Source organism: Dreissena polymorpha, chromosome 12 (genome assembly GCF_020536995.1).
Source record: "Dreissena polymorpha isolate Duluth1 chromosome 12, UMN_Dpol_1.0, whole genome shotgun sequence".
Lineage (NCBI taxonomy): Eukaryota > Metazoa > Mollusca > Bivalvia > Myida > Dreissenidae > Dreissena > Dreissena polymorpha.
Genome location: NC_068366.1, coordinates 49,667,729 through 49,692,323, shown reverse-complemented (window position 1 = coordinate 49,692,323; position 24,595 = coordinate 49,667,729). Strand labels below are relative to the sequence as shown.

Sequence of the window (24,595 nt, the reverse complement as noted above, 5' to 3'; positions counted from 1 at the left end):
TGTAAAATGAACATACCAGTTTTTAAGTGCAATAAAACTTGAATGAATAAAGAAATTCAATGACACTCAGAAAACACGGTTTTGGATTTGACATTTCGACAAAAGCCTTCTATTTCAGTAAACGAATCCCAAACGTTTATCTTCCAATGCAATATCCCATGAAATGCACCAACATGTTATAAACACATATTTCAAGGAAACAAACACAAAAATAATGTTTGCAATTGCTAGATGATTGAAAGCCCATTCAAAATGATTACCATTTATTTTGTGTGAGGTTTACATTTCTTTGTTTTTCTTTAAAATTATGTGATAAACATAAAATTGTGTTAATTAGTTTTGGGAAGTGACCAATTGCTAATACAATTCAGGGCAACTCATACACATATAAACAAACTGAATCTCGAGTTTAATCAGCTTTTCGATAGTGAACAAATGAACCTTTGGATATGAAACAAAAGTCGTCATGTAGAGCTACATCGAATGTTGATGGAAATTAAAGATTTGGAATTAATATAAAGGTTTCATGCAGTGAAACAGGAACAAGGTTGAATTAAGTTTATAGATTGCAATGACACTTTATGTATATGTGCCTTAAATTGCATATGGCATGGTTATTGTCATAAAACCGTCGAACTATCTTCTGTTAGAATATATGTTAATATTGTAATAAATAATCATATATAGACACTTCATATAAAAACTCTACGAACTGTGTGCGTCTATACTAGATGTTAAAGGTATGGCTATGAAAACAGCGATACAAAAGCATTAAAGTGGGTATGCACGATTTTTATATGTGCTTAATTGTAATATATTGATAAAAATATGTTACAGTAACACAAAATATAAAAGAAAAATTATACATTGAAGACGAATTTCATAAAATGCAGCAAAGACAAATTAACGCCCCGAGCCGATTATGACGAAGATATTTCGTGCATATTAACCTACAAAAACTAAGCATACGTCTCTTTATATTAGGATCGGAGTTTGTGTTCGTGTGTCGTATGAATAGATATCGTTGCAGGACATTAAAATGATCCGTAAAACTAAATTTATATTTACATCGTACATGCATGATATACATGCTGGCGAACTCGACTGTACAGACATTTTCGATTTCAGAATTAAATATCTGGCTTATTTCCTATTTCGACACATGTTCTTCTTAACTTTTATTTAAATTTATATTGAAATGCATGTATAATAAAAAATTTACACATTTTATATAAATTCATAAATATTTGACAATATCGTGCATACCCACTTTAATAAATAAATACGTAGGACCATATAAATCTTGTCATTAAATGCGGAACTGGTGTCTCTAAGGTCAATGTTGATGTAACTAAATATAGAAAAATCTAATGTGTTGTATTGTTTATATTAATTTTAAAGAATATATTGTATACATACATGTATTTAATTTTGTAAATAACTGTATTAACAAAATATACAAAAGTATTAATTGCGGTGCTTTTTAGACCTTTAGACTATGCATATCAGTGACAACAGTGCGTGTTCTGGTATTTATAAGCAAAGATGTTATAAGATAACAAAGTAATGACATGCACAACGTACATGATGTGAATAGTATATGGACTTGCATCAGGATGATTTAAATCAATTCCTATTTTTTAAATATGAAAATAAAATAAAATCATGTTTGAGAGCTTTTTTTCTCAATCTGAAATTTTAGCTTTAGGCCATTATTTTTTTATTGTTTGCTTTTCGGGAGCGCCCGACCCTATTTTTCGACAAATACAAATAAAAATAAAAGTCCCTTTCGGGGTTTTTATTTGCATTTCACCCGCCGACCTGGTATTTTATCCAAAACTTGAAAAAAAATCGCGCAGATTACCGAAAGTGTTGTTAAAAATTTGTTTATAATACGGGTTGTTTCGTTGTGCCTAGTCGACTTGTAAAGTGTCAGCGATTTTCATTGGCTATTGCAGCCAATACCACACGCTATTAACGCATAGGTATTTTATAAATGATTATCATATTGTATTCTGGCAAATGGCGGATGTTAGCAACAACGCGGCGAATGGGGAATTTTATCAAAATCAAATTAATTAAAAATAGAGAAGAAATTATTTCAATCAGAAAAGTAAATCTTGAAAACACAATTTATGATATCATTCACATATTATGTGAAACGAACATAAAAATTATTAGCGTATTTGCAGAGGTGGCACCATCGATAATGTTAGATGTTATACGAAGTTTTGGGTAGGTTTATAATATGCGTATTTATTAAAATGTAGATCCTATAATATTTTTATTTGTTATTGATAAAGATCCATATCCCGAAAATGTCCAAAAAGAAATACTTTACGTTACTTTATGATGAACATGATGACTGAACCACAGGTACTTGCATCAATAATCCCATTCCCCACCCACCCATATATATATACTATATTTAGAAAATAGTATGCAACAAAGCTTCTGAAGAAAATGACATTGGGTCCGGATGTTAATATGTCCGTCAAAGACACAAGAATAGGCGTATAGTATCCAAACCTAGGAATTCCAAAGTCTGTAGTATAAAAAGTAGTTTTTAATGTGCTTATTCCACCCATGGATGAAAGTTAGAAAATTGGTTGTTCAAGCTATTAAACAATGTCAAAAATGTTTAAGTCTTTTTTTTTAAGTCAAAGGCATGCTATATTTGTTTTAAACATACATATGATATACACTCAACAAAAGTTTAACGATCTCTTAACTACACTACACAGTGCACACTTGGTGTGTTTAGTCTCTATTAAAGCAATATACATGCAAAAGGTGCTTTTACCGATAAATATATATAAAAGTAGGTTAATTAGTAATATAAAAAGCTTCTACAACAGTGTAATGACATATATAAAACACCTCAAGGTTAATGCAAGTGTACATAAGGTTAATAAGGTTATATTGGCTGAGATTTTGTATTTTCCCCAAAAAAAAGTAATCGGTTGAGACAGTTTTTTTTATTATTTTTTGGTCGACTGCTCACTTTTAATGCTTTTATTTTTATTTATCCCCCCTCGACTCATTTTTTTTAATTTCCCGTAAAAAAATAATAAAAAAATGTTGGTCTATTTATAACAGAATAAGGCATGTGTTTCCTACATTATATGTTTAATGAAAATATTACATTGATATAATAATATTATTCACAATATAATTACCGTATGTTGATTTAAAGGAGTTAATTCCAAAACAAACTTTAAAGAAGGATAATTTTACGTGTTGTTTTTCAAGAAATTATGTCAACTGATTCCAAATTTGTTGAATTTGTTTGCACTCTCAAAAAAGATGTTCGATAGTATCGATGTACTCACCGCTGGTGTCATAAAAGTTAGAGTTGGATATTTTGCATTTAATAAGATATTTATTGATCGCGATAATACGATGTATGTATTTGTACTGTTCCTATGCATGGTGTCGATGGTTGTTTTGTGATACATAATAAGAATGTAGATCACGTTCTTTCTTTTCACCTTATATATGGAATTGAACTATTGTATTAAAGATGTCAGATATCTTTTCTACAATAAACAAAAGATAGAACACCTATCATCCCCTCGACATTTTGTTTTGTCATGTTTTTCAAGGACATCAACGTACTTCTGTTCAGAGTGGAATCTCTCACGACCTAAATGTGTCATACTTTATATTAAACTAAAGTTACAATGTCTCTTTCTTACAGCCCTCTGAGTTGCAGATGATCTTATGATAATTTTTATATACTATATGTTTCTATTTTAACAAAACATTTCTTTTCAAGTGATGAGTGTGTGTGTGTGTGTGCGTGCGTGCGTGCGTGCGTGCGTGTGTGTGTGTGTGTGTGCGTGCGTGCGTGCGTGCGTGCGTGTGTGTGTATTTGCGTGCGTGCGTGCGTTCGTGTGTGTGTTTAATTATTGGCCATAACGGTGGTTATTGTAATCAATTACTTACATATGTTAAGTATGACATTGTAGTTGGTTTTTAGTCAAAGTCATTACATTTGAACAGGCGAAATCCTCAAGGTGACGTTATCCATTTACATGCACGACAAGAAACAGCCTCTTCCGTTGTCAGACGAAGTCCTCGTGTGCCACACAGACACGACAATTGATGAGGTAATCATTGATACAATAAACATTTTATATTGCTCATTTAAACGCATTCATTTAGAGCTATATTTTCTAAGTTCACATACATTTAAAGCTGCATACAGTGTATGACATCATTCCTTAAATAACCCATGTATGTTATTTTGTGATATGTTTATTTTATGTGATTGTTTCAAAATAGTTTCGAGCACTTACCCGTTTTTATGCAAACCATTATTTATTTACACGAATGATAATGTATTATGTTTCAAATGCAGTTTCGTTGGTGCGAAATTGTAGTGTGCGTGAAATTGTAGAATATATCAAATATATAAAAAAAACGTGTTAAAGCCTACCAAAATTATGTTTTCTATAGATTGAAATATTCTGGCGTCGGGCAGTTTTTGCTGATGGAAGAAAGATTCATTGTGTCGTACATGCCGATATTCTAAATTACGACGTTGGCGAGGCCGCGGAAAGGAGTTTGCATGACTTAATTTTGGAAACATACCATAAAACCGGTACGGGCTAATAAAATTCATCTTGATCAAAATGTTTTTCAATGTGTAGGTGATTCTTCTCTTGTATTATGTTTTAAACCGGTATAGGATTATGTAATTGATCTTGACCAACTTGTTTGCAATGTGTATGTGAATATGATGTTTTTCTCATATTGTGTTTAAGACTATTTGTGATCTCTCTGAGGAGTTGAAGGCTGATTCATATAATATCAATACTTTGGATGTGTTTTCATTAAAAACATATACTCGCAATTTGAACATTTCAAATTGGGATTCATGTTCAAGTGTGAATTGTTTGTTATATCTCTTAACACACTACGAACATATTAACACAAAGCTATAAATGCCACAGTGTTTGTATCCATTTTTTTTCAACTGTTACTTCCTTCTGTATAAGCAAATACATAACACAGGTTTTTTTTAATAATACATATGTTTAGCATGTTCGGATGTTTTGCCGTGGTCCATTAAACACTGTTTAATTGTTTGAAATTAGATATGAAATATCGTCTGTTCATCATTTGCGGATCGGACAATGAATATCGGTGTCCGTTGGTGTCCTCATTAGGCAAGTTTATTCGACAAGTTCAGACAGTCCACCAAGATGCGGTGAAGAAATATGTGGAAGATAAATTAGTGGTGCCAGTGAACAGAATTCACACGGTATCGTGTGTTGACTTCAAACGGTACACATTTTGCATTATCCCTTTTCAACAGTGTATATCAACGTAAATAAAAGAGATAACGTCGTTGTGCAATTTCACCATCAAGTTTTTTAATTGACGGGAGTTTGTCCATTCTATCACATGTGTAAGGGAAATTTGAATATTTGTGGAACTTACAGTTGGTTTTATCATCCTTTTACGATGGAGGCATATAGAAGTCGCACTGTCCGTCTATCTGTTTGTCTGTCCGTATGTCCGTCCGACTGTTTCCGTCTGAAGTTTTCTTTCTCAGCCATAACTATGGATGGATTTCGAAATGATTTGGAATATATAATATTATAAGACGACATGTTGCGTGTTACATCCGTCTCCCTATCTCAAGCGTCAAGGTTACAATCAGTCAAAAGTCAAATTGGCCATAAATGAGCTGTACAACTTTTCCATCAGTTACATTTTGCCTTATATTTATGGATTTTTTAAATTATTGGAACTAATGCACTCCATCATAAAACGACGTTTAGAGTTCAAACCTAGTCTCCTTTACTCAAAAGTTAAGGTCACACTTCAAGTGTTTCATGGTAAATGTTGCCATTTACAGCTTGTCTGGACCGTATCTTTATCATTCATCATGCTTTTAAATACATTACCAATAATGACATGAACCATGATGAGACAAAGGACGCAGCATTGTGTGTGTAAAACCTGTCACTAGGTTTTAGAAGTAAAGTTCACACTTAGAGATCGATGTTAACATTTGGCCATAGCACATCTAGTCAAAACTATAACGTTGTCATTCATCATGCAATAAAAAAAATAATTCACCACAAATGACCACCAAGTAGAAACTAAGTATCGCGTATATCACCCGTCTAATAACCACAAAGGTCAAAATTAAAATATGCCATAAACAGCTTGTTTGTTTCATAAGCGGAGTTTAAGGACAAGCGTGGAATTTGGACATCCATGGCGTAAGAAAACAGGTTTTGTTACCAGCAGAATAGCTTTTTCCAAACATAGGCGTTCATTCTAGTAGGTGTATTTGTGTTGTGTTATTGGTTTTGCAAATTAACTTTTATCAGATGTTCTGCACGCCTTGTCTTGTCAACACGAGCCGGTGTTGGAAAAACCTTATATGTACAGCGGCAGACTCAAGCCATGACACAAAAATTTGCCAGATCGAAAGAAGTTGAGTCAAAAGTTGTAAAAATACCGTTACAAGAGAAGCACATCAGCATGCAAGAAGTTATACAAGAATTTCTTAAACACACGCCGACATCAGGGAAGCGGAGCGTACGCCTGTTTCACTTAGACATTTCTCATGAGGTTTGTGAATTTTTCAATATGTATTTAAATAGGAATGGAGTAAAATCTTGTCATTTGTATAAAAAATATACTTAAAATTGTAAACTCATTATTTAATCAACATTTAAGCTCATTATATACGATTTCTGTGTTGTATGAACTTAGTGTATGCATTGTAGGTTCAAGAAGGCATTGACTTGCTACTGTTCAATCTTCTTATCCTCAATTGTTTGATGGACAAAAGCGGATATGTGTGGCGTAGAAGTTTGGACGACTTATATCTGATTGAAACTTTACCTATTATGATCCACGACACTTCAAGCAAAAACGATGTTTGTAAAAACTACTTAAAATTTTTCATATTTAGTTGAATTTTCAAACAATACTAATTTCTCAATATTATTTAAATATTTAATTTATTTTGAAGGTGTAATCACATTAAATTGGCTTATGACTGTGCTTCGGTATAGCTTATTAAGATAACTTTTGGCCTACATTTATTGTCCCCTACCGGTTTCACCGGAGGGGACTTATGGTGTGCGCTCTGTCTATCTGTCTCTCTGTTTGTCTGTCACACTTTTCTGGATCCTGCGATAACTTTAAAAGTTCTTAATATTTTTTCATGAAACGTTAAACATGGATAGATGGCAATATGGGCATTATGCACGTCATTTCATTGTGTTCCTACGTCAAAAATTATGGGTGCTATGGCAACAAATAGACTAAAAATACTGCTGAAAATGGTGGTTTTCTGGATCCTGCGATAACTTTCAAAGTTCTTAATATTTTTTAATGAAACTTGAAACATGGATAGATTGCAATATGGACATTATGCACGTCATTTCATTTTGTTCCTACGTCAAAAATTCTGGTTGCTATGGCAACAAATATATATAAAAAAAATCTGACAATGGTGGAATTTCTGACAATGGTGAAGCCGGAAGGGGACATATATTGCTTGGCAATAGTATTGTTGAGCTTATAATGCAGCGCGAGCATCAATGAACAATAACTTTGCGCAAACGTACACAATTTAGGGAATGCAAACTTACTACCTTGCGTATTGGCCACCAATAACTGTTGCATTTATTGTGTGTGAGAAAATGTAAATAGTATTAAAACATAAGTTATTAAAACTAAGCTGTGAAAACATTCAGTTTCAACTGCGTAGAAAGAATACACATTTTTATTGATATACGTTTATTATATATATAGTATATTATAAAAAAATATTGTTTTGTTATTTTTTGCTTATTTTCTGAAAAAAATGTTTACACGTTTATGTCTGTGAATAACTTATTCATAGATTTTGGTGGTTAGCAAAGTGTGCAGTATGCGTTTATTCTTGGTAGAGAAATTAATGACCGAAAAAAATTTATTCTGAGAGTTACGTACCATTTGGCAATCATGCATTTTGGAAGAGCAAAACAGCTGAAATCTCATTTATTATTTTAAAGCCGTATGCCCGTTGTAAAGTGTTTTAAAGGTATTCTTGTTTCTTATCATTTGGACAGTACGCTCACCAAATATTTGGCATTCTGCCCGAAGTTACGTGTAGATCACCGAGCGAGAGCTTAAACATCTACAGCGGTATTTCTCAAGTGGCAAATATAGGTAATGCATTTACAATCATATATCGGCGCCTTTTGTCTAACATTACGTTTATAATGTGTAATGCGTTCACAAATAAATTAACCGGATCACACCAACTCAGGAAAAATAATATAAACCGAACATTCAAATAACGCTAACACATTATATGTGCCAATGACAGTTTTGTTTTAATAATTTAAATGTATATGGTATTTGATTTAGATAAACGTTAAACTGGGTCAACTAGTACCCCTAGATTTATGCCTCTTTCCAACATATATCATATAATGTTCATCCAATAATGCAAATACTAGTTTAAACATACTTATTATTGAATATCTAATCATCGCTTTTGAGTATATTTCATGTGTGATTAGTAATGGAAAATATATTTGTATTTAAAATAAAGGGCTTAGACAAACGGATCAGCTTTTTGACGAACAGAAGTTTCGTAGTCCGGTATTTCAGCGTACTTATCAATACTTGCGAAGGTTGGATTTAGGAAAACAATTGACCGATGTTGATGCCCAAAACCCTGAAGGAGATCCGAATACGTGCCTCGGTGTTCTTTTACGGTATAAAATCTTTGGGTTAAAAGTCAAACATCTGTTGTATTATTCCAATCAAAATGATAAACTATACTAAGCACAATTAGTTCCACGCCGAGACATTTGCATTATTACTTTGATAAAAAGCTAGTAATAGGTTACTTGCGCCGCAGTTGTACCCGATATGATCCTTAACAAACAGTGTTGTTCATTTCTATCAAATAGTATGGTTGTGGAGTCCACATGTCTTTCAGTAAATGCATATATTCACGTCTCGTGTTTTAGTCGGTGTGGCGTTATCAACCCGTCGTGGTCAGAACTGCAAAACTTTGCTTGGTTTCTTAACACCCAACTTGTTGATTACGAGAATAATCAGTTTGTAAGCAATGCAGCCAGTGAAGACCTCCCTGGATTTGCAACGTTTGTTCTTCGATTTCTCATGCAAATGTCAAAGGTGTGTATTATAATATTATTGTTATTGTGATTTATGTAAGCCGATGATTCTACTTCTATTTGGTATGTATGATTATAACATGACCATGGTGTGTAATGAGTTCTTATTGGCACAGCTTTGGAAGTATTGCATCCGAATGTGTGACAATAGAGGCATATGACAAACCTAAGCTGAGTTGTACATATTTATAACACACATTTAACGGGTTACCGCTGCATAATTAAACACAACTTATTGATTTCCAAGCAATGAATGTTATCTTTTATAGAAAACAAAATGACGTTACCTAATGTGACGTCGTCTGTTCTTGTGTTTATTTACGTTCATATCGGATAATGAGTATTAAAGTTTACACGCGTGGTTTATTTAGGTCTGTTCGTTCTTTCCTTTTATCATAATGAATTTATACATTATCTTTAAAATATGCGTGTATGAAATTGCCAACATTTTATATCCGAATGTGGATACGGACCAAACGCGCAGACTATCCAGATTTTTAAAATGTTTATTGCCAAAAACATTAAGCGTACAATAAGTGCCAGCTATATCGATTTTACTCATTACGTAATCCTCTCTTAACTACGGCACGCCATAAACAAACAGTATTTTGCGCAATATGAAGTTGAACATCTACATGATCTATATCGGCAATCCGCGCATGCCTTTTCAAATACATATCAGAAAGATATATACGTAATATTGTTTCTTTTTACAGTAAAATATCTATTAATATGTTTTAACATGCCTTTTTAGGATTTTGCAACCCGTTCACTTCATATAAGTGAGGAAAGTCCGTTTACATCTTTCTCGAATGACGCAGATGAAACGATGGTAGACGAAGACATTCTAAATAGACTTGCACTTCGGAGAACCTGGGAAAGCAGGTTTTAACATATATAACATATAAACAAATGACGTATTATAAGTTTCGTTCATTTTCCATGATAATTCCTAATTGCATATTGCAAAACTGCTGTTTATATTTTGCTAATATATGTCAGTTGGCGATTTCAGCCCGCACCCGTACCTGTTTTTCAACTCGGATCACTTCACATTCACGTTTTTGGGCTTTTTCATTGATAAAACGACGGGTAATTTGATTGACCTACAGACTTCACATGTACTTGAACAAGCAATTATGGCTCCTAATTTGTACGATGCCCTTGTTAGAAACAGAGTTCCACTCCAAGAAAACTTCGATAATCTGCAGCGGTTAGTATAGTTATTGATGTAAGAAGATTTGTTGTATTTCGTGTTTTGTTATCCCACACTTTCATCCTGGTGGGCATGTATGATCAGCCGTCAGTCCGTCGGATTTTGTGTCAGGTAAAACTTACCTAACACAGTGATCAAAATTATAATATATATGTTCATCAGTATGTGATCTTGTGCTTCTGACTAGTTTTCGATGTAATGTATTTAGATTTCGAGGAATGTATATGGTCATTGGTAGCGCGAACATTACAATTTAGAATGGACTATGAATGACTATGTTCGTGCCATCTTTCTGTTATGTATTTCTTTCGAAACAGATTTAATTCAACACCAATGCTTTTGAATTATGAATAAACGTATGATTAACGATAAACATTAGTAAACGGCGTTTCATTTGTTGTCCAATTTAACGGTATCCGTAACCTCTTGACACTTGTCAAATGTTTGTTTATATTTAAGAATATATTTTAATGTACACATCTTTGTCTTTATTCATATGATTCAGAGACCAGAAGATATTGAAATTGTGCAATGTTATGGGCATCGACGTACCACATGATCCAGACAGTACCTATGAGCTAACAACAGACAATGTCAAGAAAATATTTGCGATCTATATGAAATTTAGGTAAACTCAAATATTCAAATGTATGATTACCTCATTTTGACCTATATTTTATCAACTGAAAATTTAAATGCATGCATTTTTCCAAAGGATAATGACGAAATAAATCTTTATTTTCAGAAGTGGCATTCCTGTTGTCATAATGGGTGAGACCGGATGTGGTAAAACACGACTGGTCAAGTTCATGTGTGCCCTGCAGTGTCCACCAGGAGTAAACGTCAACAATATGATTCTGATGAAGGTAAAAAGAAACATTACATAAGAAAAATTGATTTGCATGAAAGGTTTTGAAATACATATTGGATATTTAAATAATTAATTGAGTTTATATATTCAAACATGATCTGTTTTGATTTATTTCTTTGTTAATTGGAATAGGTGCATGGTGGAACAATTAAAGAAGATATTAAACGAAGTATCAAGAAAGCGGAAGAACAAGCCAGACAAAACGTTCGCATGATGGCTGAATACAAAACGAACATATACACTGTATTGTTCTTTGATGAAGCGAATACCACTGAGGCAATTGGACTCATTAAAGAGGTCATGTGTGATAAATCTATTTGTGGTGAACCACTGAAGTTCTACGAGAACCTAAAAATTGTAGCTGCCTGTAACCCATACAGGAAGTATGTTGAAAAAGAATTGACCTTAGAAAATTCTGGCTGTGTGGTTTTCTTTTTCATTTAACTATATTTAGTGCACTTTTTATTCCATATTATTTTAATTTGTAAGGCATCCTGATGAGCTAATCCACAAACTGGAACAAGCTGGTCTTGGATATCATGTTGACGCTGACGAAACAACCGACAAGCTGGGTCGAGTTCCGATGAGGCGACTGGTAAGACAAATCATAATGGAATGTGTGCACCTGTTGATATATAACAAAGATTTTGAGGTTAATCACACATAATTTCGGAAATTTAGTTGTTTGCTATTCTTAAAGGTGTATAGAGTTCAACCGCTACCGCAGAGTTTGCTGCCTTTGGTTTGGGATTTTGGACAATTAAACACGGACGTGGAAATTTTATACGTCCGACAAATGGTGAAAAGATATGTACGTCTTAACTTTTTACTTTCGAGTGCTTGCTTATTAAATTTGTTTCTTTATTGACCATTTATATGTGTATTTGTTTCAAATTTAAATGGGGTATGTGTGATGTAAAATCTTACTGAGTGGGTAATTTGTTTCAGTATTTTATCTGACGATGCAATACATTTTACTAAACGTTCTCTGTTCAAAGATCGATGAAGACACTCTTCCCGATTCAAGATCTTTAGTTGACGTTATGAGCAGGATTCTAATAGAATCACAACAGTTTATGAGAGAACAAAAGGTGCAGTAAACACAAATTTGACATCTAGTTTTGAATTAACGTTTAAGTATATTGATAAATATATAGCGATAAAGAAAATAATGTGAATAAGCGATTTCAGGATGAATGCAGTTTTGTGTCGCTGAGGGATGTACAAAGAGCGCTGCTGGTTATGGCATGGTTTTACGAGCAAGCGGAAAACAACGGGGTTCTTTTTGAGATGATGAACGCAAGGCTGTCCAACGAATATACATCTGAAGCTCAAAATAGCGAAGATGAAGACAACCATGCAAATGTGGTATGTACCAATTACTTCATGTTCGTGCACTTCTTTAGCAACCGTATTTATGTTGTTGTTTCATTTTGAAAAAACATTTACATTACAGGGTTTAGATAAGTTAACAAGAAGTCTAGTGCTCGCTCTTGGAGTGTGTTACCACGCTTGTTTAGGCACAGAGAAGCGCCGAAGATACAGAAAAAGGATCTTCAAATGCTTTAGAGATCCATGTGTATTAACAAGAGGGGCGAACCAAATAGCAGAAGAAATCGAATGGTAATATTATATATTATTTGTTTTTGCATATCCACGTGTCAGTCATGTTGGTTATTAACGTAGCAAATCATTTATTGCAGTTGCCAAGATGTATTCCTTGACAATGTTTCACTTGACAACAATATTGCAAGAAACACGGCGTTGAAAGAAAACGTCTTCATGATGGTTGTTTGCATCGAGTTGCGAATACCACTGTTTCTTGTTGGCAAGCCCGGAAGTTCGAAATCGCTCGCGAAAACAATTGTGGCTGATGCAATGCAAGGAAATTGTTCTAAATTTAAGCTGTTCAAACATTTCAAACAGGTACATACTAAGTTTCATGTTGTTTTTCATACAACGTTGTTGTTTTGTGTTGTTGAATGCAGAATTACGCACGTGTAAAATTCTATTCGATATGTGCTCTTTATGCAACAGGTACAGATGGTTTCATTCCAATGCAGTCCGTTGGCCACTCCGGACGGTATTGTAGGTACTTTCAGACAGTGTGCTCAGTTTCAAGAGGATAAGGACTTGAATACTTTTGTTTCCGTCGTTGTTTTGGACGAGGTCGGATTGGCAGAGGACAGCCCTCGAATGCCATTGAAAGTGCGTTGATACCTTTTAGATACAAATTTACTAAAGAGTAAAAAAAACTATGCGTTTTTAAACTTGAGATTTTATTTTGGTATATTTTATTTTGATAATTTTAAGGTAGATTGTTAATGTATCTACAGACATTGCACCCACTGTTGGAAGATGGCTGCCAAGGGAAGGAAGAACCAAAACCATTCAAAAAGGTAGTAATTGAAATAAGAAATAGACTTGTATCAATATGTTGTGTATCGTATTTAATTTTTGCTCAAACGAGAAATACATTAAAATAGTCATGTACGGATATCCTATACATCCTTTTCTGCAGGTGGCATTCATTGGCATATCCAATTGGGCGCTCGATCCAGCGAAAATGAACAGAGGTATATTTGTCCAAAGGGAAGTGCCTGAAATAGACGAACTGACGAATAGCGCACTGTAAGTCGCGATTTAGATAAATATGTGTGTTTGTTAATAATTTAATTATGTTATTTACAAAAACGTCTTCACAAATTGGTTCGCTGAAACACTTGAATTTAATTTACTCCATTTCAGAGGCATATGCCATCGTAACAAAGTTATTCAGCCGTTAATAAAGCCATTTATTGGGCCACTATCAAAAGCTTATCTGGACGTGTTCAATGACGCTTCCAAACAGATGCGCGAATTTTATGGGCTTCGCGACTTTTACAGGCAAGTCATGTGCTTCAAAAGTAATAGTATTTTATAATTAACTATACGTCCATGAAATTTGAATAAAAGCGTATAATTTCCTTTGTACAAGGTATATCGATAGACAAATCTCTCTATCTATAATAACATATTCCTTAGGTTTTGCCTTTTAAAACGTTTTACGTATGATTACTGTACATTATTATACCGTAATTTTTGGATCAAAAGAAAAGTATCATAACTATGGACAAGTCATGTTTGAGGTACTACTTTGCAATTGTGGGCCTATTTGTTTGCTGTTGTGAAGTTAATTTTTTCTTTGGATCTGGTAGTCTCTGTATTTTAGGGGCATTAAAGCTTAAATATATCACAGAATAAAGATAATTAAACCCCAAAAATATACCAGTTTAAGTCATCACGTGTATGTCAAATCTTTATTTCACATCTATCAAACGATTATAAGGTGTTACAAGACGTATGTGAAATGTTTGTGTGTTCTGTTTAAGTCTTGTGAAAATGGTTTGTGATTTCGTCGAAGAATCTAAACAACCACCAACATGGTTTGAAATGCTTCATGCAATCAAAAGAAACTTCGGCGGACTTGAAATGGTTAATCCTGAGATACATTTTCAAAGGCATCTTCGTCATGTAATGAATTGCAGTGGAGCTGTAAGTTTTTACCATTGTTAATTCAATTAATTATATTTAACGCGTCTTGCCAATGTATACTTTCCCTATATCGAGCATGCGACAATATCCTATGTATTATATTAATAAAATGGGGCATTATCTCACTCCGCGTGGAGTTAATCATTGAACTATGAACAAGAGAACTGAACGAATATGACACTTAAGTTTGACCTTATGCGTCCGAAGATGCTAACATCCATCCACATTTTCCAAAATTATTGCCAGCAAAAAACATTTTCAATTCCATTTGCCTTTATACTGAACAGTAAGTTTTCAATTCATTTGAGTCGTACTTACAAAGTATACAGTTGTTTTTGAAGTCGTCATGACTTGTTAGAACGTATTTTTAAATAAGTATTTGTTCTTCAAACACGAATCTGATAAATAGTTCTTTCAAAATCAACACACTGAAGTGGCACACTGTTACAATCAAACGACACAAATCCACTGCAAAAAAAATTGTCGCAACTGCTTTTTTGACTAAGCGAAATCTTTACCTCGTTATGTGTTATACTTTAAATATATAATACACATCTATCATCTGCACTTTATGGATACAATCTTTTTCGCACAATACGCTTCGTTATTATTAGGCCTGAATTATTGATTTATACCAACGCGTTGTAGAAATGCACACACCATCTTATTAACATGGCAATGTGAAACGTATTATGCCTGTGTACAAAAATCCGAAAGGCTCATTGTAACGTAATATTTTGATGGTAACATGAAGTTATGGTATGTTTGTGTATTAGGTATAATACAATAATACAAATTAGGTATAATAAAATAATACAATAAATATCACACGCCATACAGGGTAATACTACGTTTGTTAACGATGATGATGATGATGATGATGATGCTGATGCTGCTGCTGCTGCTGATGCTGCTGATGATGATGATGATGTAATGAAAATGCATTTCAGGTATTGTTTTAACGAAATGCATTTTCTATTTATTGTCAGCACCGAGTTCGTGACCCAGACTGTAGCCCAAAAGGATTGATTGAAGCATGCCTCTTCAATGCTGTTCAATTTAAAGGGTAAACATACTGTTTTGTGATTGTACTAGACCGGAAGTGTTATGTCATTGTAATTTCAGTCTGAATGTTTTCACTTTCAAAGTATTTACATCAACATACAATAAGTAAAACGCGTGAAAACGTACCAATATGATCCTTTCATAAAACGTTTAATGTTCAAATACTACGTGTTCTAAATTTTTAATGTACCAGTTGTTGGTATAATATATTGCAATAACAACATGGCAATATAAAAATATTTCGTTTGAGTATCATGTACCAATCAAGTATGTGTTGCTGCTTTTTTACCAACAGAGAAAGTCGTTACCTGTTGTTGCTCACCGAGAACTACGGGGCTTTGTCAATCATACAGCAACACATATTTTCAAAACAAAGAGAAATCAGGCCAATAACAATTTTTGGAAGTAGTTTCCGAAGTGACCAAGAATACACCCAGGTAAACAAGAAAGGGAAAAATATTATGTGTTTAAATACTTACTTACTAATACATCGCATACTTGATTGAGCTTTTATTTAAATATGCCTCAGGTCTGTCGAAACATCAACCAGATCAAAATCTGTATGGAGACGGGAAACACCGTTTTGTTACTGAACTTAGAAAATCTTTACGAAAGTCTGTACGACGCATTGAACCAGTACTATGTGTACTTCGGCGGTGTGCGTTACGTGGACCTTGGCCTGGGGACACACAGAGTGAAATGTCCCGTTCACCAAGATTTCCGGTATTACTTCGCATCATTCTTGTTTACAAATCATTAAATAAAAACGTTTGAGAAATACTTGCAATGCAAATAAGCCTCGAAATATTTCACTGAAAACTTGTTGCAATTGTTTTCTTTCAATCTAACATCAGGCTAATCGTCGTTGCTGAGAAGCAGATAGTGTATAAGAAGTTCCCGATTCCACTGATCAACAGGCTCGAGAAGCACTTCTTGACAATCAATTCAATTCTGGATGAGAGACAGATACAGCTCGCAAAGAAATTGCAGGAATGGGCTCATATGTTTGCCACAGAAACTAATGATTCCATACGAGGGTATATAATTCTCGCTAATTTTAATGACTATTCTAACATAATAAGACCACAACAATTGTACAGGATATATCATACTCAATTTATCGGCAATGTCCAGCTTTTGCATATTCTATATACAGTACAGCTGTTGACCTGATTTGAACACAAAATGTTATGTGTCAGATCAACGTCAAAAAATGAAATATCAAATTCATTAAATATGCCGCAGTGCAGAAAACAGTACTCGGAGAATAAGTTTTATAAATAGTGTAACGTCTCTGAACGTTTAACTAAAGGAATTGTATTGCTTGAAATAAATATGTTTAAAGTAAAGGAAATGTGCTATAACTATCATACAAGTTTGCTCAAATTGTTATAAAACAGTGTTAATATCTCTGTAAAGACGTATTGATATGCATTGCAGACCAACATTGCGGCATGCAGGAGATGTATTCATTGGGTTTCACGAGGACACGTGCTCTGCAATTATATTGCACGTTTTTGAAAAGAACGAACATAACAAAATTAATGATCAGGATGTAAGTACACGCTTTTAAAAATGCAAACTTCACAAACTTTTTATATATTTTTCATGTTTTGCTTGCCTTGAGTTGAATAATGTCATGATATTTCTAAAAGTATTTTCATTTAACTACAATTTAGGTTATAGAAGAAGGAAAGCAACTTTTGCTTTGGTGTGCTACGCCAGAATCTTTGGTCTGTAACAGTCAACTTGACCAGGCTGAAAAAGACAGAATGACCAAGTACTATTACGAAAGACAGGCACACGATAGCTTCATTCACTATCTGAAACATGTGATTGAGAAAGTGAAGTGCAAGGAACTATTTGCTCAGGTAGTTTATTACATAGCATTTATGAATGTTTATGATAATGCTATTTTCTTTGTTTAATTATACAAAATATTAAAGTTTATTTATGTGTTGTTGGTGATGTGCATGCTTATTGTATTAAAGCTGACATGCCATTCAAAACTTCTGGCTGGAAATCACGTGAAAGAGATATTGAAAGAAGTTACAATGTTTCGCAGAGTGGAAATACTATCTTTATCGTTGTTTGACACTGAGCAACAGTTCAGTATTCGAGTACAGTAAGTAACTATTAAAACAATTAAAATTGGGTATGTATTCTGTTAACCGCAAATACATGTGTTTAAAACTAATTGACCTGATATTGATTGCAAACATTTACTTGATCGCTCTCTACACCAGATCATGACTAAAGAGCAAACGTATATATAAAATGACAGATCCAAATATTGTACAAGAGTTCCCAACACATTTTAATACATAATACTTGTGCTCAAAGTAGGTTGTCAATCTTTCTATTTTAAGTACAATGTAGTAAACACTAAAATCTATGTCAAAATTTTTTTTTGTTACCTACCCCACCTGAATTAATTAAATTAATATAAACATACATGTTTGTACATCATGTAGACAAACCCTGACGACAGCAACAAAAGAGGCTACATTGCTGATTATTCAATGTGATTCCGGGGACGTTAATGCTAAACTGATTGCTTGCGCAAGATACTGTGTTATAAGTGAGGTTGTTAAAATACGAGACCACCATAATCCGTCGTTCTTTGTGGTGTTTATTGTGCAACTACCTAGAAAAGCTGGCGGATGTTTTAGTGATTTTCAGGTATGTTCATCTGTATGCTGGAAATACACGTTACCCATAAAAACCGAAAAATGTAGTTTTATATATGTTTTTATAACCCCAATCAATCAGTTTTTTGATTGTGGACTGTAATGTTTAATTAACTGTGTACATATTTACGTGCTTAGAATTTTCATTTTCGATGTAATCAATTGGTATTTAACTGGTATTGTCAAAGAATGTCAATATACCTTGGTATGTCGCTTGTTTGAATTAAAACTCAAATGTAATTGTCCATGGATCTTTCTTTGGATTCTTCAGTGCGGAGTTTGGCATTCGGCACACATTGACGATTTGTTTGTTGAAGATGATAGCTTGCCTCCTATAAACTATCTGGAAAACAAGCGTATAAGTGATATATTTTCCGGTACTTTGACACATCAGCATCCAGGGTATGTTTTTATATTAGACATTTTGTAAGTAATGTTGACAAATAATAAAATTGCAATCAATTAAGTTATTAATACACTTACTTCGTTTTTATAAGGTGCAAATATTCCACCTATAATTTTGTATTTATTCTTGTGTTGATGCTACTTTATTAGACCTGTGGACAACAAACATGTGATGGGTACATTAAAAACTCTTCAAGATGTTTCCGACGAGCATATTGATATACGGAACAAATCAGACAACATGGAAATAGAAATTTACTCACGAGACAGGAATCGATCGATTGCAATTAATGACATTACGATTCCTAAAGCACCCAGTCTTTATTCAATGCAACATGCCACTTACATGTGGGGATTGGTTAGACATTGTGTTCAACCTGCCTTGTCAATGGTGAAAGATTTACAGAATACTGAACCAAGGGAAACCAAACGAGTTGATATTGTTCTCCGTGCATTGCCCGAATGCTCCAGTGATATGGAGATCACCCGTAAGAATATAGCACTTGTTTGAATTTATTATTTACCTTCTTGAAAAATAGTGTTCTTAATATAAAATAGTTTTAATTGTTATTTGTTGAAAATGACTTATTGCTTTAAATAACTGATGATTTGTTATTTTATAAAGCTTATATGCATATACACAGTTAATCGAGGTTTTACACACTATTGTGTTTTCGTTTTGAAGTTACATTACGAGTATCCAAATATTGGTATACTGGTATATTTTCTATGTTTCTGCAGCTTTTTAATGAAAAACGAGATTTATTGTTTCATCGCGTCGTGCCTTAGAAAGTAACAATACTGCCTCTCTTGTTTGCATCAATAAATGGTAATTTAAATGTTAATGTAATATTTCTATTATAGATTTGAGTTGTGTTAATATAAGTGCAATTTCATTTACAGTTAAATGTTGTGTTAATACATTTAGATCAGGTTTGTCGTTTCACTTTCATTTAACCGAGCTAAACCTAACACCTTGCATGTATCAATCAATGTCTGTATATGTTTTGCGTTTTGTTTTTGTTTTCCTTTATTTCAATGATTGCAACATACATTTTGGCAATTCGTCGTTTGTTATAAATAAAGGAATGTGAGCTTTGATCATGTTTCCCTAATGCAGCTAGAGTTGCAGTCTAATTATTTTTAAATTTGCAGACAAAGCTCTCTTTACTAATGGACTCGTCGTGTGGATTGTGAAACTATTCAAAGAAAAAGAACGTGAAACCGGATTTCTCTCTGATCAATGGTTGATACGAAATGCGGCTGCAATGAGAAATATCAATAAGAATGGAACACTGAGGTTGACCGCGATTGCTTTTGACCTAATTATACCTTAATTGAATAAATATTTATCTTACAAAACATTCAAAATGGATGTGGATATATCTATCATACCTGTTTATTTGCTGATACCAACACAGCCATTGTGAGTAGTATGAACTGTGTCTGCTTATAGTATATGTTTCTGAATCACAATCTCTCTTTCATTTCAATTTTAGGAGATCATGCTACAATACAATCGTTTCAAAAGTCGCTCCAGTTTTTGCCAATGTGTTTGCCTTTCTTGACACAAACAGCAACATGGATTTAATCGAGTGCGATATTCCTTGGAAACGCGAAGTCTGGCTCAAGTGCTTGAATCTCACACATGTACTTCCACTTAAGGTAATATTGACTTCCTGTTTGTATTTTCATAACATTATTAACCATCAAGAATTTGTAATACTGTAAATAGATAAGGCCGTCGATGAATTATGTTTACATTTTATTTGACCCGTTCATATGCTTGTTCGAGATCTTCTTCAATGCTTCGTTATCGGCAGAAACCAAGATGATAAGTATTAAAAAATAAAAACACATTAAAAAGTGTGTCGATGCCTGATCTTTGTTTATAACCATCTGCTCATCAATAATAAAAATTACAGAGTAATTCAAAATTGCTTTCTTGCATAGAATTCAGTATTTTAATGATTATATATAATATTAGTACACCGACTGTCAGTCGCTGGCGGGCGCAGATGAACTAAAAGAATTGCTGGTGAAAGGTACAGGGTTTGAAGGACATGGCTTCAAACTACGATTTCCATTCTCGTGGGTTGTGATAGATGTGGTCGACGAGTTAGTCAGGGATATTGTTATTGATACAGTTGAAGGTAGCACATGTATATACATAGCTAAATTAAGTCAAAATATGAATATTTTGTAATTTCAGTCGCATCTATATATCTCTTAAATCGTACAATATCAAAATGTACCTCAATTTTAAATTTACTGAGAAATGCAAGTGTTTAAAATGAATAATTTATTATTTCTAGTGAAAGAAATGATCAGCAAATGCGTAACAGCTCTCAAAGCGTCCCCTGTAGGACAGATATTGTCTCAATTTAGCAGCAGCACACAGCCGGATCCGCGTGAAATTTTGCAAGACTATATTCACGACTTTGTGCAAACCGTTTACAACGCTGGCACTGATTCAGAGCTAAATGTACGTTTAGATAATCAAAAGAAACATATGTACTGATATCATTTGAGAACAAGTTTTGTTTAAATTATATGTTAAACAAAAGTGACGATTTAACAATTTGCATCAATATATATTCCGTCATGTTAAATAGAGGTAGTTTTTTTTTACTTAACACTTGTCTCTTTTTGTAATCTAAGCCGCGACTTGTTTTTAATGAATAAAAAAGTTACTTGATAATTGCAGATTGTGTGCGAACAGATCATGTCGAGATCGATCAGCGTCGCCAATGAAATAGGCGGAAGTAATGATCTGATTTGCCACTCTATTTGCTGTCGCTTTGCATACGAGGAAATGTCGTTTAAGCTGACTTTTTTCCGATGTATAAATAATGTGTGGCCGTCTTGCAGCTCTAAAATAGTTGAAATCAGAAATACCACCCCAGGCCATTTTATGTTTAAAGAGCATGAATTTGTGAGTTTACCAATATACTTGGAGTTTTCCAAATTACTTTTATTTTAATATAAATTCTTATTATGTAATAATTATTTGCAAATCATCGCTATCGTTTTTAGAGCCTGATTTTGAACTTTTGCGAATTAACAATTTTGTTTTTTTATTCGACATCAGACATTCTCAGCCTTGTGCATGCTTCTTGAGGAACTCACTCCTAAACCAAATGAGCTTGACAAAACAACATCGCGTCAAGACTGGATCAGTAAAGTGTACACATATCGCCATGTTGTCGAAACCATGTTAAACATCAAGCAGAACGATGTTCGTTACGGTTTGCACAGTGAGAACACAATAAGAAGAGCTAGGTAAGAATATTTGAATGTATTAGTTCCAATATACGTTCTATTTTCCTGCATGGTTTTTGCATGGTTTTTGCATGGTTTTTGCGCTATATTTGCTATTATGCGGATATTGTGCATATTTTGTTAAAGAAGATTTTAAAACGGAAGTGGATTCATATAAAAAGGGCGTTTTATCATGTTTATTATAATTTGATCTTTTGGCATTATTATATGAAAATATTAAGCAATATAGAAACATATTAAGCTCTAACACACACACAGAATTAAGGACACATTATTTGTTATTTGTAGTAACATCAGGCTGGTAAATTGTATCTTTATGTATTTTTGTTCTTTTCCATCAAATACTATTTATTAAAATTGTTTGCATAAAATTCTAAAACGTTTGCAATTTAATCAGCTGATTGTTTTTGTAAAATATCACTCGCGAGTAACGCTTAAGTTTATTTATTATCCCAAACATTGATTATATGTTTGACTCAGGTTGCATTAAAATAACACATATAAGAATACATTTCTGAAGTTCGCATTATCATATAAAACATTTTTTTAAATATGAAAGATGTTGTTGAAATATGAAGTGTTTTATCAGTAACTAAGAGTTGATTAAAGCTTGGTTTTTATTAAAACAGTTATCAAATGTAATGCAGTTTACATGTGGTCTTCGATTTCATTCGATGTACATCGATGCACTAAAGCTTACAACTTATCTTAATTGTGCAATGTTAATATTTTACTAATAATGCTAGTCTTTAAACATGTAGAAATATGGTAATTTTCATGCACAAGTGCAAGTTGCATCATTGCAAATAAAATAGAAAGGCCTGTGATCCCATGTTTTTACATGTTTTTATTCATTTTTTAATTGTATTAGAGTATGACATTAATCACCTTAACTGGCGCAACAACCCTTAAGTTATATTTTTGTTTTAAGCTTTTTATATATTAGTTTTTTAAGATATAGCTTTAATCAGGACGTAAGACGTATATCATATAATAGACAATATAGATATATAATCGTATGTAAATAAATATACAGATATTATATGTGTAGTATACAACATCGTCGAATCAGAATTACCACATGTATACTCTATAATATACAACACGACTTACAACCCATGACGAAGAATATTTTGATTTTCAGAGCTCTTCAATCCTATTTTATTTTAATATCGTTAGCCGTTTAATAGGTTTACACGCAAACTGATTTGAATTGAACGTACGATGATGACACTCGCAAGTCAGTTCTACAGTGGGTGTTGAAATAGATATGATGTTTTGTATCCCCAAAACAATTGAGACATTAATGAAAAATAAAATATTTTTGCGGATGGTAATGTATACATATATGTATGCGTGAGAACATTACCTTGTAGATCGCTGTGGAACCGCGTTCTGGCAATGAAGCTTTTTATTGAAAACGTGTGTGTACCAGAATCGGAGCAAGACATCACAATCAGGAATTGCATGCCACTTTGGAAGGTAAATCAAGTAAACATTATTTGTTTTAACAACATAAGACATTGTTAAAAGTAGACAATTATCATATTATTGTAGTTTATATGTATTATATATAATAACATTGCGATTCCCAAACTAAAAACTAATGAAGATAATTTTAGAAAACTTTAGTATTCAGTATTAACCGTTTTTGTCCGTTTAAATATGTTAAATAATCTATGTTTTGGCTTAGTTACTTGGTGATGATGTCGATCTTGGCGGACCAAAGTCGTTCTCTGCTGTCGAAACTTTCCTTAAAATCTGCAACTTAACGGCGCTGAAAGAAACAATTGGGTATGCTAACATTCGTTTTGTACATCCTTTTAGAATAGAACATGCATGGCAATTTATGTCCAACATTTTATGTTTCAATGTGTAAATATATAAATATAGTATATGACCTGTTCAATAATTGCAATTTACATTCTATCTAAACCTTATTTAACACCAAATCCCTTTTCAGCTCGGAAGTTAAGTGTTATAAATGTGAAGAAAATATTCAATGCGCACCCGTAACGCTCCCATGCCAAAAGAACGACAAGATATGTCAGGCATGTTTTACGGAGATGAAAGCACTGAGAGACTTCAAATGTCCACTTTGCAAAGAACCATTTCCTATAGATTGGGTACCAACTAATAAAGAGGATACAATGTAAATTATATAGTTGATTCAATACTATTTATGTGCATTTTAAATTTACACATTGCTGTTTTTGTTTTATTGCTGTCGACAATAATTCTACGTTGCATTTGCTTAAGATAATTCTCCTGTAAAAAAATCATAATAATACAAAAAACGATCTTTAATTTACATATGCATTTTAATGTAATACAATGTTATAGGACAAACTGTGGTGTGTTGCAT

At 33.2% G+C, this 24,595-nt stretch overlaps 1 protein-coding gene across 1 annotated transcript in view; it reads left to right on the top strand.

The window, feature by feature from the left end:
- Positions 1-24,595, top strand: part of LOC127852591 (E3 ubiquitin-protein ligase rnf213-alpha-like) — a 66,750-nt gene that overhangs the window by 27,448 nt on the left and 14,707 nt on the right. Inside the window, exons 30-72 of the mRNA XM_052386542.1 lie at positions 4,006-4,112; positions 4,462-4,606; positions 5,103-5,292; positions 6,351-6,594; positions 6,753-6,905; positions 8,088-8,187; positions 8,576-8,741; positions 9,000-9,168; positions 9,922-10,052; positions 10,183-10,380; positions 10,889-11,011; positions 11,129-11,249; positions 11,387-11,637; positions 11,744-11,849; positions 11,955-12,065; positions 12,253-12,345; positions 12,446-12,622; positions 12,711-12,877; positions 12,958-13,180; positions 13,292-13,462; positions 13,591-13,653; positions 13,776-13,885; positions 14,003-14,140; positions 14,626-14,788; positions 15,778-15,854; positions 16,149-16,290; positions 16,383-16,576; positions 16,708-16,890; positions 17,294-17,408; positions 17,533-17,724; positions 17,845-17,978; positions 18,328-18,535; positions 18,815-18,945; positions 19,099-19,436; positions 20,104-20,248; positions 20,448-20,613; positions 20,936-21,101; positions 21,264-21,433; positions 21,656-21,883; positions 22,040-22,230; positions 23,607-23,712; positions 23,924-24,024; positions 24,194-24,382. Of these exons, the coding sequence (XP_052242502.1) occupies positions 4,006-4,112; positions 4,462-4,606; positions 5,103-5,292; positions 6,351-6,594; positions 6,753-6,905; positions 8,088-8,187; positions 8,576-8,741; positions 9,000-9,168; positions 9,922-10,052; positions 10,183-10,380; positions 10,889-11,011; positions 11,129-11,249; positions 11,387-11,637; positions 11,744-11,849; positions 11,955-12,065; positions 12,253-12,345; positions 12,446-12,622; positions 12,711-12,877; positions 12,958-13,180; positions 13,292-13,462; positions 13,591-13,653; positions 13,776-13,885; positions 14,003-14,140; positions 14,626-14,788; positions 15,778-15,854; positions 16,149-16,290; positions 16,383-16,576; positions 16,708-16,890; positions 17,294-17,408; positions 17,533-17,724; positions 17,845-17,978; positions 18,328-18,535; positions 18,815-18,945; positions 19,099-19,436; positions 20,104-20,248; positions 20,448-20,613; positions 20,936-21,101; positions 21,264-21,433; positions 21,656-21,883; positions 22,040-22,230; positions 23,607-23,712; positions 23,924-24,024; positions 24,194-24,382 (6,796 nt within the window). The remainder of the gene's footprint in view (positions 1-4,005; positions 4,113-4,461; positions 4,607-5,102; positions 5,293-6,350; positions 6,595-6,752; positions 6,906-8,087; positions 8,188-8,575; positions 8,742-8,999; positions 9,169-9,921; positions 10,053-10,182; positions 10,381-10,888; positions 11,012-11,128; positions 11,250-11,386; positions 11,638-11,743; positions 11,850-11,954; positions 12,066-12,252; positions 12,346-12,445; positions 12,623-12,710; positions 12,878-12,957; positions 13,181-13,291; positions 13,463-13,590; positions 13,654-13,775; positions 13,886-14,002; positions 14,141-14,625; positions 14,789-15,777; positions 15,855-16,148; positions 16,291-16,382; positions 16,577-16,707; positions 16,891-17,293; positions 17,409-17,532; positions 17,725-17,844; positions 17,979-18,327; positions 18,536-18,814; positions 18,946-19,098; positions 19,437-20,103; positions 20,249-20,447; positions 20,614-20,935; positions 21,102-21,263; positions 21,434-21,655; positions 21,884-22,039; positions 22,231-23,606; positions 23,713-23,923; positions 24,025-24,193; positions 24,383-24,595) is intronic.